General features: G+C 42.2%; 1 protein-coding gene across 1 annotated transcript; it reads left to right on the forward strand.

Annotated features, from left to right (window-relative positions):
- The first annotated feature begins 213 nt into the window (after positions 1 to 213).
- On the forward strand, positions 214 to 11,927 carry MDH1 (malate dehydrogenase 1). Its single transcript, XM_032103532.1, has 9 exons — positions 214 to 326; positions 5,818 to 5,916; positions 6,214 to 6,310; positions 7,250 to 7,425; positions 8,764 to 8,886; positions 9,003 to 9,179; positions 10,293 to 10,406; positions 10,616 to 10,705; positions 11,066 to 11,927. The coding sequence occupies exons 1-9, from the start codon at positions 324 to 326 to the stop codon at positions 11,189 to 11,191; spliced, it is 1,005 nt and encodes a 334-aa protein (XP_031959423.1). The 5' UTR covers positions 214 to 323; the 3' UTR covers positions 11,192 to 11,927.
- The last annotated feature ends 5,311 nt before the right edge of the window (positions 11,928 to 17,238 follow it).

Genomic DNA, 17,238 nt, shown 5'->3' on the forward strand with positions numbered 1-17,238 from the left:
CGCAGCGAAGGGATCCGCGCAGCGCCCCCTAACGGCCTAACCCCTCCAGCGCTGCGGGGCTCTTCAATGAATGGGGCGAGCGGGGAGCGGCAACCGCTAATGGCGCGGGGGGGCGTGGCGCGCTGCCCCCGAGCACGCTGGGAGTTGTAGTTCTTTCCGGCAGCAGAGCAGCGCTGGCCGGTGGCAGTCGCGACTACAGCCCCCAGGCGGCCGCGTGCGGCCGCGCGCCCCGCCCTCCCACGGCACCTCGGCGCAGCGCTGCCACGGCCGCAGTCGCGCCGCAGAGGTGACCTCGAATAGCAGGATCTGCTGCTCCCGCAGACATGGTCGGTACCGCGCCCCGGCCCGCTGCGGTACCCCTCCCCTCGGGTTCCTTCAGGTCGGGGCAGCGGGCTTCGGCAGGCGGAGGTGACCCCGAAAAGGCGTCGCCCTCCCCGTCTGGCCGCGCTGCTCCTGGGAGGGCCCGGGGAGTGGGGGGCAGGGGTGACCTAGAGGTGGTCGTGGCACCCGGAGGAGCCGGGCTTGGCGGCGCCTCAGGGCTCACCGCAGCTCCCGCGGAGGCCTCGCCGCGGTGACCTTCCAGGCGGGGACGTGGGGTCGGTGCCGGCCTGGCGGCGGCTCTGCCTCTCCGCAGGGCCGTGCGGGGGAGGTCGGGATGTGCCCCCGTCGGAACGCGGTGAACCTCCCTATCCTGGGGCTGGCACTCCAGAGGGGTAATCGCGCCTTTTCCCGGCGCCGCGGTTGGCGGCATTGCCTTCGGGAGATGAGGGCTGCCAGCGCCTTCGTTCATGAGGCGTGAAAGGTTTTGGTGCGCTTCTGTGTTAGCTCAAGGGAAAGTGCTTGTGAAATGGCTTTATTGGTTCATCCCTGCTTGCTGTCGGAAATCCAGCTGTTTGTTCAGACTCTCCAGATTGTCAAGGAATCCTTCTAGTTCTGCCGTGAGGTTACACAGGTGAACTGCAGTGCTTTGCTTTTCTGCAGGATGTATACATAGACAAACCTGCACGGAGACCTTGCTTTCCTTTCTAGGCATGAAAATATCTCTGTGTTTTTCTGGACTCAATACCCTGTTATTCAAAACTTCGCTTTTAGTATTTTGCTACAGAAAGGATGCTTGCATGCTCTGAAACGTGGCTTATTTCAGCTGTACCCTAAAAAATACCAAAATCTGTAAACTTTATCCTGCTTTTCCACTCTTTCTATTTAAAATATGGATTTATGGGAGTGACAACATGGCAGCAAGTTTTAGTTTGTATTTGAGCTTTTAAAGCACAAAACATTGATGACATTAATAGGCTGGTTTCACAGAGTTATAGCTGTTGGTTATAACTCCTTTTGATGTCCAGACTTTTCAGAATGTCACTGTTTTTATCTTGCCTTTGCTGTTCAAATTATGCATGTGGTGTTGGGCAGAGGCTTTAAATTTCTGAAATAAAATCATCTGTCTATCAATGCAACCACCATTAGCTCGATGAAATGGAAAAAGTTTTTCAGGGGAACCTGTGTCAAGGTCATTTCTTAAGGAAGGAGTACCTTTGGAATTGCTTTGGTCTCTGAACCGCAGCACTGGTGCTGTTCTTCAAGTGCACGGCTGCCTTGCTGATACTTTCTAGTACATTTCCAAACGTGTTTATTGTCACCATATCTCCCTTCTAAAGAAGGGAGAGCAAAGGGAAAGTTTATTAGGCAGACTCTAGACTTTGGAAGAGATAAAAATGTATTTTAATGATTAAATCATTATTGTAAAACAAGGTGGGATAGCTTAGTTGGCTATAATATTCAGAAATAATGTTAAGCTGATAGTATTTTATAGACAAGTTTATCAGCAATAATTTTTGTAGCGGTCTCTCATATCTGTAATTAGCAATGCAAAGTCTATCACTTGTGCAGTCAGGATGTTCCTGTCACAACATTTGATAGGTTGTGAGTTATCTTTTACTTACCTTTGTAACCTCCTGAATCAGTTTTGCAGTGCAGTGCTGTTTGCGGGTATGGCGCTAATATTTTAGGTCTGCTGCTATCAGCTATAATCACAGATATAACTGAGGCACTGAGTTCTTAAACCAGGGTGTGTGCGGAGGGTGTTAAGACCGCGACTTCCTCACTTGATATTGGAGGCTTTGCTTTTATCTGTGATAGTTTAGGAGGGGGAGAAATCCTACATTTGCTGGCTTAGATGAAGAAGGGTACCTGGGGATTGCTGGTTTTTTTTTTTTTCCCTCATCCTTTTTTTTTTCTCATCGTTTCTTTTGCTACTCTTTTATTTTCCTGAAGTGCTTCAATTATACATCGGTTGAATGTGGAGTAGGGAAGGCTTTGGAACAAAATAGTTCAGTTAGTTGTTGCTTAATTTGTCCTCTAGTTCCTGTATACCTGAGAGTGATTAAAGGTCACCCCTGTAGTTGCCACAGCATGAAGGACTTGCAGGAGCCAAGTCACGGGTTAAAGCGCCTGGAGATGAATGTCCAGAACCTACAACTTCTATTGGGGAGCTTCTCATTTCTCTAAAAGTAGCCTCAGACACTCAGTGACACCAATTTTAATATGAGATGTAAGGTTTTATGGTGAGAGTTACCTACATTTTGTAAGAAGCACAACATTTTTGGTTTGTTAATCTAGCTACTGGATTTAAGAGAGAACATGAAAGTTTCTTGGATGCTAAATGCTCACAACTGGTGCAGGGTTAAGAGGGTCTGGGAAATGTACTGAATCCAATGTACTGAAGGTTTGAAGAGGAAAAACAAGTAGGCAGCACTCCTCACTTTATTTTAGCTTATGTTTTTTCCTCCTCCAGCCCCAAATGGGGGACAAGAGGAAGGATGGTGGTAAGCAAACATAATTATGTTGAGAAGGTGGAGCTGAGTCATGATTGAAGGTTTGGGGTTTTTTTTAGAGGCTGTTTGCTAAATTTGTCTCAGTAAAAAAATAATAAGTAGTCCTATCTCTTACCTTTTTATCTTCTACTCCCTCCGTCTCCTGTTGTTATGCTGAATACTCACCATAATGCTAGTAGGTAGGTTGGCATTTTTCGTGTTTAAATCAGACTGACTTATAAAGTTCACAGAATGGAAAAAAAAGTCTCTTTTCCTTTCCCCCTTTTGTGACACTACTTTAGAAGAAAGAGCCTTTAAAATCTTTCTTCTGTTCACTGGAAATTCAGAAATCAATTCACAATTGATTTCAGATCCCCTATAATATAAAGAAAACGCGTTCTCCTGCTACTTGTGTGAGTTCTGGAATAGCTTAGCACGGGATCACTTTTTATATGATGGGGATTTTGCAAGGCCAAGGTTTTGCAGCCCTGTAACTTTCCAGTACTTATTTTACTAAGTAGTGTGGTTAGCTGCCTTTTAAAAGAATGTTGTTCCATTTATATAAATAAAATGTAGATTCTTCTTAGAAACATGCTGAAAAGTTGGCTTTAAAATTTAATACGCGTCTTAATCCATACTGCCCATCATCATTCAGATGTTATGGTACATTTCCCTGCTCAAGAGTAGAGTACCAGAACTAGTTTTGAGATTTAAACCAGCAAGAATTGATTGTCTGCTCTCCTTCCCCCTCATAGTGGAGTTTCGATGAAGTTGGAGGGGTGTGACTCATAGCAGGACAAGTTCAAAAGAAAATAATGCACTTCAACACCGTGTAACGGGCAATCATGTAACGAGATATTTAAAAGATCATTCCTGTAATGAAGGCCAGGTCTAAATCTGCAAGTTCAGTAGTTTAACTTCCTCATGTATGCTCTGGTGTTATGTACTATGTGATAAAATGGGGTAAGTGGCTGCATTTTTTTAAGTATCTAACACTAGCGTGATGCAGCTGTGCTTGGCTGGTCACTTCTGCAGGGAGAATACACTCAGAGTCCCACATGGTTTTCCTATAAATATCAGTGAGAGGAATGCTGGTTGGAAAGGATCTGTAGAGGTCATAGAATCTGCCCTCTTTCTTGCTCCATGTCTGGAGGTTGTCCAGTGCAGCCTGACGGCAAGACTTTTGCCACTGATAGATCAAGTCATAGGTGTTTTGGTCTGGGTCTCGACAGCTGCCAGGAGTGAAGGTTATGCAGGCTCTCTGGGTACCCTGTTCTGCTGTAGCAGTACCACACAATCCAGAGTTTTTCTCCTGATTTGTAGCTGTTGCAGCCCGTTCTGCCACTGCTGAGAGGTGTTGGGTGCAGTGTTATTTTTGTAACACTCTGTGAAGGTGTAGGTGGGCTGCTGTTAGGTACCCCCTTATCCTCTACCTTTCCAGTCTATGTCTAGCACCCTCAGCCTCATCTTGCAGACCATGAACTCAGGTTGCTAGAACTGGACTCAGTATTCCATCTGCAACATCACCAGCACTGAGTGCAAGGCCTGTCTTTGCTCTGCAGCTTAGGCTTTTCATAATGTAGCCCAGAATGCAATTAAATCACTTCTTTCACATTCAGTTATGCCTGGTGTTTTGTCTGTATCTCAAATGATCATCTTTTAATTATCTGAAAAAGCGGGCCTGGCATTCCAGCAGGCTGGTCAGTCTGCTTGTTCCTGTCCTAGCACAATCTGCCCCAGCCCTATTGCCTCTAGGGAAAAAGGGAAATACAAATAACAGGCTTACAAAATACTGGGTTATAAATGTCCTTTAGCGCGTGTTCCATTTTGATAGAATCATGGAACGCTTTGGGTTTGAACAAGCTTTTAAAGGTTAGTGGTCCACTCCCCTGCATTTAGCAGGGACATCTTCAACAAGACCACGTTGTTCAGAGCCCTGTCCAACTTGACCTTGAATGTTTCCAGGGATGGGGCAACCACCACTTAATCTGGATAATCTGTGCCACTGTTTCACCACCCTCATTGTAAAGTATTTCTTTCTTATCTAAATCTGACCTCTTTTAATTTCAAACTATTGCCCCCTGTCACTTCATAATGGGCCCTCCTAAAAAGTTTGCTCTAATCTTTTTTTATAAGTCCCCTTTGAGTACTGAAAAGCCACCATAAGGTCTCCCTGGAACCTTCTCTTCTCCAGACTGAATAAGCCAAACTCTTTCAGCCTTTAATTTTCAATGTTGAATAACCTCTGGATTTCTCCAAGTCCTGATTCTGCTTAACAAAGTGGCGTTTTGCTATGGGGCAAGTAATTTTTCCCTTCTTATTTGCAATATAGTAGCATTTTGGCAGTCTTATCCTAGTCTTTTGGAGTTTTGGGTCAGTTTGACAATAGGCAGTTGTATTACGGATAATAGTGTCTGTATTTGTTCATAATGTAGCTTTTGTCTGTGGATTAGTTAAATTGCTGCCTAACAGTTTAGTGAGGCAGTAGTTTTAAGTCCACTAGATTCTTTGGTTTCTGGCATTTAATAAGTCTTTGGTTGCAAATAAGCGTTCAAAATACTTAACAGGAACAGCCCTCAAAATTGAAAGAATCTAAAAACCAGTCAAGTGTCACATCTCATAAAATTTCTGTAGTAAATTTCAAGTATGAATGGGTGGGTGTATGCTGTATTGTCTTACATTAACAAGGCAATGTTGTTAAAGGGAATGCAAAGTTTTTCAAATCCATTGTTATTCCTGGCATTTTGCTAGTTTTCCAGGAGCAATTCTTGAGGTTGTTTTTGCAATTCTGGTCTGTTTCTGTAAAAGCAAGCAGAGAAATTGCTGGTGGTTCTAGCAGAATCAGAAATGTGATCCCAGGAGCTGGGGCTGATCCGCCTTTAGACACATGCTTTCATCCAGGTTAAATAATCATAACGTTATTGCTGCAATAACTTAATTTTTAACAAGTGTGAGGCTGAGGTGTGGAGCTGTGGATGAGGCTGTGTCATTTCCTTGTCTGCAGGGTGAACCTGTCAGAGTGCTGGTGACTGGAGCTGCTGGGCAGATTGCTTACTCCCTCCTCTACAGCATTGCCAAGGGCGATGTCTTCGGCAAAGACCAGGTAACTCTCACACTGAATTGCACGGGAATAAATGACTGTCAGAACTGCAGTGCCTGACACTAGTTTCCTCATAGACACTCAGAATGGTTTACCAATATGCAAGTAATTTCTTCTTTAAGTGGGGAAAATGGGAGTCCTGCTCTGTTATGCCAGTTTTCAATTGGTGGCTGTGCTGAAGTTGTTTGTTTTCTGCAAATGGGTTTTAAATCTTGCACGAGGTAACAGCCAAGTACAAGACAAATTCATTTTCAAAGCAGATTGTGCCCAGCTTGCACTAAACCTTTTCTTTCTTTCTAGCCTCTTATTCTTGTGCTGCTGGACATCACCCCTATGATGACGGTATTGGAAGGTGTGGTGATGGAGCTGCAGGACTGTGCTCTGCCGCTGCTCAGAGGTGGCCAAAACAATTTTTTCTCATACCTACAAGATGCTGCAGTACAATTCTTGCATTTATGAGTCCCTGGCAGGAAGTTAGGCAGAAGAAAATCTTGGATGAACCTTCCTTGGTTTTGTATTTTGTGGAATATAATCAATTTAACTTAGCCTGTAAGCTAGGAAGAATGACATTGTATAGGCTTTTTGAACAGAACTGCCAGTGCAGATACCTGGGTTTATGTCATCTAATCCTGGGGTTTCAGCCTGGACATGAAATTGTCAGATACTTGTGCATATGTGCATTGTATTCTAGCCCAGCTGTGAAATAAATAATATATTATTTATATAGATATAATATTTATTGCTAAATTTAAAAAAATAAACTAATTTAGTCTTACAAGTATCTTCTGTATAAGGACACAAAATAAAAAATCACTCCTCAAGCCATGTAAACAAGCTGAGTTCTGATAGTTTAAACAAGCAGAAGAAAGGGAGCAAGTAGGTGTTAGTGTAATTACTGTAACACGTGACAAAAAAAGTATGTAGGTACCAGCTCTTGTACAAATCAAACCTTCTTTGCTTTGAATTGTGAAAGGGGCAGGAAAACTTAAATTGTGTTGGTACTTGCCACTGAAATTTTATTGTAAAAGTGAAGAAAAGCATATGGACTTATATATACATTTTTGGATAGAGGCACATGAAATGTATCTTTTTCATAGATTTCTCCTGTGTTTTCCACTTTAGATAAATATTTGTATGTAAAGCCCATTTACTGGCAAGTAGTTAATCTGTGGAGGTAGGGCCAAATGACTATACTTGGTGGTTTTGGAAGGGGAAGGTGGTGCTATTGTCAGATTAGATTATATACTGTTTATGGACAAAAGAATATTCCCGTTAACACTACGCCATGAATATTTATCTTGCTGAGTTATTTTCCCCCTTTCCTTTTTTTTTTTAGAGGTCATTCCAACAGACAAGGAAGAAGTTGCATTCAAAGATCTTGACATAGCAATTCTGGTTGGCTCCATGCCAAGGAGAGAGGGCATGGAGAGGAAGGATTTACTCAAAGCAAATGTGAAAATTTTCAAGTCTCAGGGTGCAGCCTTGGACAAGTATGCCAAAAAGACTGTCAAGGTGAATATAGGAACTGAATTTAAAACATTAATTCTCTGTTATGTAGAGATTTGGATGCTTTGTATAAGAATATTGCACAAGCAGGAGCCTGTTCAGTGCAGGCTTTCCTTTCCTTATGCCCTGGAAAATAGACCACAGTCAAGGCTAGATAAGAAACAGAATGTTAAATAGGTGGATGATTTAGTCATTAATTTCTATGGTGAAAAAGGTGGGTCTTACATTGTATTGCTGTATTCCACACATACCCTGCACTGCTGAACCTCCAATTTGAAAAACAACCCCATAAAACTGTATTTAAAAAAAAAAGCAGTCTTTTGGTCATTACCTCTCTTCTCTGGGAGAACTGAATTATCTACATGCAGCTGCCTACTTCATATCCATCTGTGTCCTTTACCATAATGACCCTTAACTTCAGTATCAATATGGAATTACAATTGCACAAAAATCAGCTTTATTTAGGTTGTTTGCATCTTATTCTTTGGAGCATTGGAAGATTTTAATTGTTCTCTCTCAGATTCCTTCAGCACAGTTAATGGGATCATGTGGCTGCTCTCCCACTGCTCTTAATCTCAGACCCAGACTCCGACTGTGCTTTGTAACTGACTTTTTAATGTCTGCTTCCTCTCTTGATGAACTTCCTACTGCTTCTGAAGATGTGTTTGCTTCTTTACAGTTGGAATAAAAACTTTCAGTATAACTATTGCAGAGTAGTGGAAAATTTACTGAACTCACTTTCAAAAGGGGAAATACAAAGAGAGGTTTGCAGATCAGCTTGTGTGATTTAGAGTATATGGAGCTTGACATAAGGCATTGGAGGCACAAATGAAGGATGAATAAAAATCAGTTTTGCATAGTAATAAATTGATCTGAGTTGAGGCAGTATTTTACTTCTAACTGCCTATGAACATCAAGATAAGTAACTGTTCTGGCATTCTTAATTATGAAGCAATTATATAAAGCAGTGGCAGCCAGTCCAGAAAGTGTTTAAAAGTGGTTGGTGAAAAGTGTGCACATGTCTGTCTTTCCCTGTATCTGGTAGCATGAGGTTTGAAGCCAGGCTGTAGATCAGTGTACAGTAGATCTCCCTAGAAGTCTGGTTCCCTTTCACATTGGATGTCAAGTTAAAGAAAATACCTACCTAGAAAATATTTTTCTGTGCAGTTACAGAAAATTGGGTGACTATGACTGACGCACTAAGAAAACAATCTTGTTGAAGACAACCAAGAGATTAGAAAACTTTACTTTTATATAGCTTCTTTGAAGGCCAAGCAATGTATTTCACTGGAGGGAGTTGTTTTGCAGCAATACCTACTTCATCTTTCGTTTTTTCATTTTTAGGTTGTGGTTGTTGGGAATCCAGCAAATACTAACTGCCTGATTGCATCAAAGTCAGCCCCATCCATACCAAAGGAAAATTTCAGCTGCTTAACTCGTTTGGATCACAACAGAGCCAAATCTCAGGTAAAAAGGGCCTATTCTGTTATCTCTGCTAAATACAAACAGAGCAATGCTTTCAAAGAAGCCTGTGAATTGAGAAGCTGAAGTCAATGCAATGGACATCTTTAATTTCCAATTAGATTGCTCTGAAACTTGGTGTGACTGCTAATGATGTGAAGAATGTCATCATCTGGGGCAACCACTCCTCCACTCAATATCCAGATGTTAACCATGCGAAGGTAAATGTGAAAGGAAAGGAAGTTGGAGTCTATGAAGCTATAAAAGATGACAGCTGGCTGAAGGGAGACTTTATCCTGGTAAGATACCTCTTTTTTTTTTTTTTTAATGGTCATTCTGTCCATCTGATTTCTCCTAAGCTCACAATGTAACTGATTGACTTAGTGAAGCAGCTCTTTTCTCTCACTAGAATAAGCTATCTTCAGGTATCTTGTTGCTATCAGTTATTTGCTGTTGTAAAATTCAAGGCAGGAAAGCCTATGTAAACCCTGCTAGAAAAATCCAGTTGGAATGCTAAAATGATTCAGCAAAGAGTTTTGATCACAGCTCTGGTGAAACTTGTGTGACACAGAAGCACCATTGCCATTTCACTGTGGTGACTTTTTGGGGTAGTTTTGTAGATGAAGTGGGATGATCCATTTGCTGTTTCCCACCCACCAGAAAAGGCCAGCAACTCTTTCCCTGCTCATGCATGTGCACACACACACACACACACTTTCCAATTCTTAATCTGTGGCATCATCAGCATCATTTCTTAAAAGGAATCTGAATCTAGCAAATGCCTGCAAATGTCTTAGGGTGGTAATAAATAATAATGTAGGTTAGTAAAACAAAGTAGTGGTATTAATAGATCGAGAGCACAGGCTACCTAAGCGGAATATGGAGGGAAATGGGTTACTAAAGCCCTAGATGAATAAAGCTTTACCAAAACTATTAAAATTAAAAACTACTAATTTGAGTATGGTGAGGTAGATTCAACTCTTCAGGATTTAAATGAATTGTATGCATTAAGTATTGTAGGATTGAGACCACCAAGTGTTTCACATTGGTATTCAGTACAATACCTTAATTGACTGTGTTGCTCAAGACATCTGTTACTGTTGACGTGCACAAAATCTCCTGGTGGGAAAAGCTTGAGACATCTGGTTGGTATGAGGGAAGTCAGCTAGCTGTAAAGCTAAGGAATGAGCCTCTGAAACATCCTGTTACATTCTTGGTTGGCAAAACTCTTCTAGATTGTATTTCTGAATTGTATGCCATGTTTGTTTAGTGAAAGAGCTGCATCTTCACTGATAAAATTAAATAATTACATACAATGGTCTTTCTTGATGGTATTTACTAACAGCCTGTAGACCAAGCCATGATTTGCTGCTTTACAATTTAGTTATGGTTGGTTTTTTTCTTAATTGCAGACCGTTCAGCAACGTGGAGCAGCTGTTATTAAGGCCAGGAAGCTGTCCAGTGCTATGTCAGCTGCCAAAGCTATCTGTGATCATGTGAGGGACATCTGGTTTGGCACTCCTGCGGTAAGCTGTGGCTCTTGAGTAAGTGCTTGTTTGCCTAATGCTTTGATTGTGTGCCCACCTCGCTGACCTTGAGTGTATGTGTGTTCAGGGGAAAGAATCTTGTCCTCTTCTGAGTAAGTTGTGTCATAGGAGATAAAGGATATTGAAAATGATGAAAATTTTGCTTGCTTCTAGCAATGAAAATGTATCCGTCTCTTTTCTGGTTTCAGGGGGAATTTGTTTCGATGGGAGTCATTTCTGATGGCAATTCTTACGGTGTTCCTGAAGACTTGCTATATTCATTCCCTGTTGTGATCAAGGTAACTAGGCTGAATTTAAATCCATGTATCTTCTGCAAGACCTATTAAACTGTCATGGGAGCTTGTTAACAGCAGTGTGGGACTGCAGTTGCTGGGATGTGAGGGTTTAGCAGTCTTTCACAGAGAGGATTCTTATTAACCAAGTTAAGCTAACTTGAGTGTCAGCTAAGTGCTGGTAGACAAGTAGAATCTGACATGACTAGCTGGTGCTGGTTGCATCCTTTATCTGAAATAAAATTAACTGCTGCCTGATGTGGTTCTTAGGACCATAAGCTTTGTTCTTGTGCCACGAAGTTTCTTTCATGCAGACTGAATGGAGCCTGTTCTTACATGGAGGGCTTTTTATTTGTTTTCACTCAGGACAAGACCTGGAAGTTTGTTGAGGGTCTTCCTATTAATGACTTTTCTCGTGAGAAGATGGATCTTACTGCTAAGGAATTAGCTGAAGAGAAGGAGACTGCTGTGGAATTCCTCTCCAGTGCATGACTAGGTCAGGAGGAAATACAAAATCATTTAAGAGTGGAAGAATCGAAAAGCCGTCTGTAGGTCTGCTACCAAACACTATTACTGTATCCAAGTCAACTGTCAGTGGCCATTGTGCATTTTAAAATTCATATGCTTACTGGTACTGTTGTGCCTCTTGAGTTATTAGCAAAGTGTTATTAAAGAAGTAAAACTAGTTTGTTGACCAAACTTTTTGTCTGTTCAATGCTAGTTGCTTTCTGTGTATGGTACAGGATAATTGTTTGCCTCAGCCTTGGCTACCAACGCACAATCTGAGTTTTGATTAGAATTTGGCACTACTGGAATGCGTCCTAGTCCGTGATCACTTCAGCATCCTCTGTCTTAACTGAAAATGAAGTTAGAATGCCAGTAATTCTCCTTGCACCAGTAGTTCAGTGACTCAAGTCTATCACTGGACAGACTTCAAGTATATACACTTCACTCTGGCTATGCTTACAATGTTAAAATATTAAAAGTTGCTTAATCAGATATTGGCTAATAGTAGTCTGTTGCGCTTTATTTGCTTGTTTTAGTTATGTAACTAACACAGTTTGATAGTACAAGATAAAAAAAACCCTGAAAGCCTATTTTAGGAAACTGAGGGAAACTAGTTTTAAAAAGCTTTCATGATGACTAGCATTTCCCTTTGCCCGAGTTATTGTCTGTCCTGTTCTAATAGAAGTTTCTGCCTTGTACTAAAGTAAATCTTGGTCTGTCATATCTGGAGTCATCTCATCTTTCTTTTTTGGTTTGTTTTCATTAAAAACAGAACCTCTTTGACCAGAAAAGGAAAGGTTAAACTGAATTATAAGCAAATTGAATGGTTTCTTTGAGGATTTACCAACCAGAATATAAAATAAATCAGCAAACATGAGTAGGCTTATTCATAAAAATAAGTCTGCTCTCAGAATATTACTGTACCTTTTAAGTACAGTGACAATGATGCAGCAGAGACTTATTATACATAGAGGTGAAAGGGGAGAGAAGCATTTCAGAAAATGGAATGTGCTGCAGCACAGGACAGCTGGGACAGGGCACGGTGAGTGAATGCCGTGAATGCTTATGAAGCAGCTGTTGCAAGAATTTACGCATTTCTGCAGTCTTAGGAATAGACAGGAAGTATACACAGTTGTATTTTTTCCCTGTTTTTCTCATTCTTCTGAGTCTCTTAGAGTTTAGTTATCAGGAGAAAATTTCATACATCTGTCTTTTCATGACATTTTGGGCACTTCTGCAGAAATGAGGGAGGGAAGGAAAGCTGCTGATGTGTTGACTGCCTTCTGGTGTTCCATGCAAAGTCAGTAAAATCTCATTTCAACATCAGCTCAGGGATCAAAGGAATTCATTGCAGTAATTATCATGCTACATCTTATTTTAAATTGAGGTGTTTTGCAGTGAACATTACAGGAGATGGCTCCACTGCACACTGTTACTTGGTATGAAAAGGCTAAGTAAAGGAAAAAGTGCACATCTAGGCCTGATAAACATAAATAGGGGATGATAAATGCTGCTGGTGTGCAGTGTGCTTTGTGCCATACCTACTGTAGCATCCCCATATAGGGAATAAGCTTTAAGAAAGAAAATCTGGAAGATCTGGCTCTTCAGGGTTTTTTGATGTCTATTTTAAAGCAGCCTTCTGCAGGAGACAACTCACTTCTTGTAAAGTAATACTTCTAACTAATTGTTCTATCAGAACAATTGCATAGTTAATCTCAGTACTTGAGTAAGAGTATCTCTCTCTCCTGATAGACTGAACCCAAGTTAACAGTTGCACTGACATGTAACTCCAGGCTGTCTTAAGCACTGTTTCTGTTCCCTCCACACTTCCATGAACCAGTTCAACAGGAAATCTCTCATCTGCTCATGGTCCAAATGCTTTATCATCCTGCTACTTACAAACTACCACATGGTGGATATTCCTTGTATTGGAAGTTACTCTCCAGTTACTGATGAGGTATTTTCAGGACATAAAGACTTCCTGTGCAGGGAGGGATTTCACATCCATTCTTTACTTGCTGATTAGTTCTCCAAGCGAACAAAAGTTAGGGCTTCAAGCAGCAAATCCTGTGCACACATTCAAGCATTCTTTGAGGAGCAAATCCTGGGGGAAATTAGGGCTGGAATTGTCAGATCCACTTCTGGAAGGTTTCTAGATGGACCAGCTGAGAACATTAGGGCTCCTGACTGAGTCTGTGTGTCAGCAGAAAGGCTCCCAGGGAAGGCTGGAAAGTGTTCAGCCTGGCTGGCATTGGTCATAGAGTGCCAAATCCCTGCATCCTAAATCCTCCTTTCATGCTCCTGAAAGCTGCACAAGGCAGGCTGCTAATCTGATTTTTCTGTGCTTCTTTCCATTCTCAGCAAGAATTCTTTTGAGAGGGAGAAGAAATAAAGCTTTTCCCAAAATTAACAAAAAACTGATTCCAAGTTTGTCTTGCATCATCGTTCTTCTCCCAGTACAGCTGTTCCTGCTATTTCTTACAGTAACTCAGGTGAAGCTGGAAACTCCAGATCTAACAAATGAATCTAAATCAACATTATACTGATGCTCACCACAGAGCTTTGCCCCTGGCTGGAGATATAAGGCATCACATCATATCAAATCAATAGGTTTGAATCTCACTTTCCTCAAGGGAAGCCAAGAGAACTTCTCAGGCAAGTGCTTTCAGAGCACTGGATTTGCAAAACAGAGAAAAGATGTCCTGGATAAGTTTATTAGAATTACTTCTTTTTTTCCCTCTTTCCCCTCCACCCCCCCCCCACCCACCTCATTTCATGTAGTTTGGGGTCTTTTTTATGTTTATAGATACATTTTGAATTCCAAATAGCAAGTCCTAGAGGATAGCTACACCTCAGTAGTAATAAAAGAGGAAGTTACATAATAAAAGAGGAAGTTACATAAATGTAACTATTTGCAGCTTAAAGAGCAGATATTTTTTTAGAATGTCATGGGTTTTTTTTAAAAAACCCATTCCAACAGCTCTTTAAGTGGCAGCTTTGCATAGCTGCATGATAAATGCTGCTGAACTAGAACAGAGGCTGAGCAGTCAGCTGCTTAAAATAAAACACTGTAACTGCAGGTAAATAGAAAAGTGAACAGCTAGAGATGCAGTCTTCTAGCCAGAAATTGTTTTGGTTTTACAGAATCTTTAATTATTTGTTAGTAAAAACTTAATTGCACAGATGCTTTCTTTTTTCAGCTCTGCTAACCATCAATGCTAAGACCACCTTAAATCCTAAATAAATAGTAAAATAAATAAATATAAATAAAAATAATTTTACCATGCAAGTTTTCTTCGAGCCTCCAGATGGAGCTAGCAGAGAGGGAGTCACACTGGGAGAACTTTTCCCCTCAACCTGTGAGCCTGGAGAATAAATACCTGTCCATGCGAAAGCAAACAAGTCCCATTCTGCAAGGGGCTGGGGGCTCAGGAAACTCTTGGACAGGAGAGGGAAGGTTTTGGTGAAATACCCACGTTCCCACCAGTGTGGACACCTGTCTCCATGCCATTGAGATGTCTACATGAAAGGTGACTTCTCCAAGACAAGGAGAATAACCTTTGGATGCACTTGGTGCTACCCTTGCTGGTGCCCCTCCCTCTCTTCCATTCCCCAGCAGATACCGCACTTGAGGTCAAGTTATAAATTCAGAAAACAAGTTCTGCTGTTGGCTCTGCAGGAGCCCACAGCAGCCAGATGACCTGTCTTTTCCCCTCAGCTTCTTGCAGCAGATATTTGCAAATGGAGTTGAAAGCACTGGCTGGAGGATGCTGTTCAGGGCAAGGTCAGAGTTTCCTTTGCAAGTGCTTTGGGGAAGGTGGGATGGCTATGCACCAAGATGACACTGGCCTGAGAGGAAAGTGGAGCAGGAAACTCAGCCATCTCTTCATCAGCAAGCAAACCACAAGACAAGTAATCCTGACCCATTAACTTCTAACTGGAGAAGCTAAATCCAGGTGAAGATGGCTGTGCTACTTTTGTGGGCTTTCAAGAGAAAAGCATAAATCCTTGTTATGAAATACCATCATGAGAAACTCAAACATTGTTTGGTAACTTCTCTACTTCTCTTTGGTGTGGTCTGGTGCTGGTGCAGAGCAGAGCACGATAAATATCTGCCTCTCCTGAGAACCAGGAGCTCTGCTTTCCTGAGGAGAGATGAAGGAGATGAGCCAGAGGCCACCTCTGTGGGTTTAGGGCTTGTTGATACCACTGAATGAAAATATCTGGAGCAAGGAGGAGCCAAACAGGGTTACCAGCCATTCCCATTTCTCTCTGCAAAGCCAAAGGAGATGAGGTTGGCTTTTCTTGGCAAGTGCCAGGCCATTCCTCTGCATGTTGCACAAACAGAGAAATAAGTAATACCAGCTCCTTGTATGCTATACTCCTGACTGGCTGCATCACTCTGAAACTAGACATGGGGTAAATTAAATTTCTTGTTAGTGCCCAGGCTGGTAACAGTGAAATCTGGTGAAGTGTTTGATCTCAGCCGTCACAAACCAAATCCACATGAGTGAACCCCTGGCAGCACCTGCGCAGTGCCTCCATCCCCTGCCCTCTGTGGGGCTGGGCTGCCGTTTGTGGCCAGCAGGAGAGGACAGCAGCCAAGCACTGCTGGTCAAGGGCATCTGAAAGGGTGGGGGGTTCAAACTCAGCCACTTATAATTTCACTAGATGCTAAAAAATCGCTAAAAGAGTTGGTCTAGACCTGCCCCCTGTTGTTCCTACCTCCAAATTTTACTTCATGTCTCTCCTCCCAGCTGTCTCATTAGCAGCTAAAATACTTTGCACAGATCATGGTGCAATGAAGAGGTGATCCCTTAAGGCAAACCAAAGGTGCCACTTGAGCCACGAGGTGTCCCCACAGGGCAGCTGCACGGCCTTGGGGACGACTTGGAGGGAAGCCACAGTAGAAGACACATCTCTGCTGGGCTGGGCATGAAGTTCTGACTCTTTTTATTTTTCCTTTTTTTTTTTTTCTTTAATTTTTAGTGGTGAATGTGGTTTTTTGGCTTATGCTAGAAACAGTGCTCCCCTTCCGTTTGGAGAGAAAAAGATCCAATCTTTCCCAGTCTCCCTAGGACCACTAGCTGGAGTAGGTGCAATGTAGGTATAGAGGAAAGCAGATGTTCCATTTTCCTTGTCCTTCTCTGGTCCCACGGCTCTGCTGTTCTCAGTGTGCTTGCCAGACAGAGGCACAGAAGTGATCTAGAGAAATGATGCTTCTTGGCCAAACAGTAACTTCCCCAAAAGTGATCATTTTGACACAGAAAGTGTCCATCCTCGTTCCTGGTCTTTTCATCCAGAGAGCAAAAGGGCTAATTAGGGCTAATTAAGGCAAATTAACTCCTTATGGAGATGACTGCAAATGGGTCTTGAGGGCACCAGTTCTTGCTGCTGTAAGGTTATTTCTACAAGGTGAGATTAGTAGGAGTTCCCTTTGTGTCCCAAAATATGCAGAATTTGTGCCTTTTTCTGAGCAGCCCAAATCCTCTCGGGCAGAGAGGACAGCAGAAGCAAGAGCCCTTTGTGAAGCTCTGAGCTGTTTGGTAGACAAAACCAAAAGCCCAACCAGTGAAACCAGCCTTTCCTTTCTTTTCACCCAAGCACAGAAATGGCATGCTTCATTTTAGTGCACAGAGAAACATTTGATTATGGTATAAAACCCCAGGGATTTCATTTCTTTTTGGTGAGTGGGGGGGAAAATAAAGTGCCTCAGAGTTTCTACATTTACACTTGACTATCGGGCCTGCCACCCTTCCTGCTATTAATTGAATGAGGCTGTTAGGCTAAAACAGGAGACAGGGTTTGGCTGATGGTGGTGCTCTTCAGCACTGGTTGTTTTCCCTTCCAGACTAGAGGAGTCAACAGAAGGAAAGGCTGTCAAACAGACAAAAAAAAAAAAACCTACTGGAAGGTCTCTCCAAATGCTACCTGCATTGAGACAAGGCTCAGAGTAACCTCTGCTCAAAGTCTGTGGTCCTTCAACCTGGTCTTGTAACCCGGGTAATGACCTTGGCCACAGGATAAGTGGG

The sequence above is a fragment of the Corvus moneduloides genome, chromosome 3 (assembly GCF_009650955.1).
Source record: "Corvus moneduloides isolate bCorMon1 chromosome 3, bCorMon1.pri, whole genome shotgun sequence".
Classification (NCBI taxonomy): Eukaryota; Metazoa; Chordata; class Aves; order Passeriformes; family Corvidae; genus Corvus; species Corvus moneduloides.

Bases quoted from the DNA above. Each gene is read 5' to 3' on its own strand.
- MDH1 (XM_032103532.1), top strand. The intron at 8,887-9,002 runs GTAAAAAGGGCC...ATTTCCAATTAG, and splicing joins ACAACAGAGCCAAATCTCAG to ATTGCTCTGAAACTTGGTGT. The intron at 10,407-10,615 runs GTAAGCTGTGGC...TTCTGGTTTCAG, and splicing joins TCTGGTTTGGCACTCCTGCG to GGGGAATTTGTTTCGATGGG.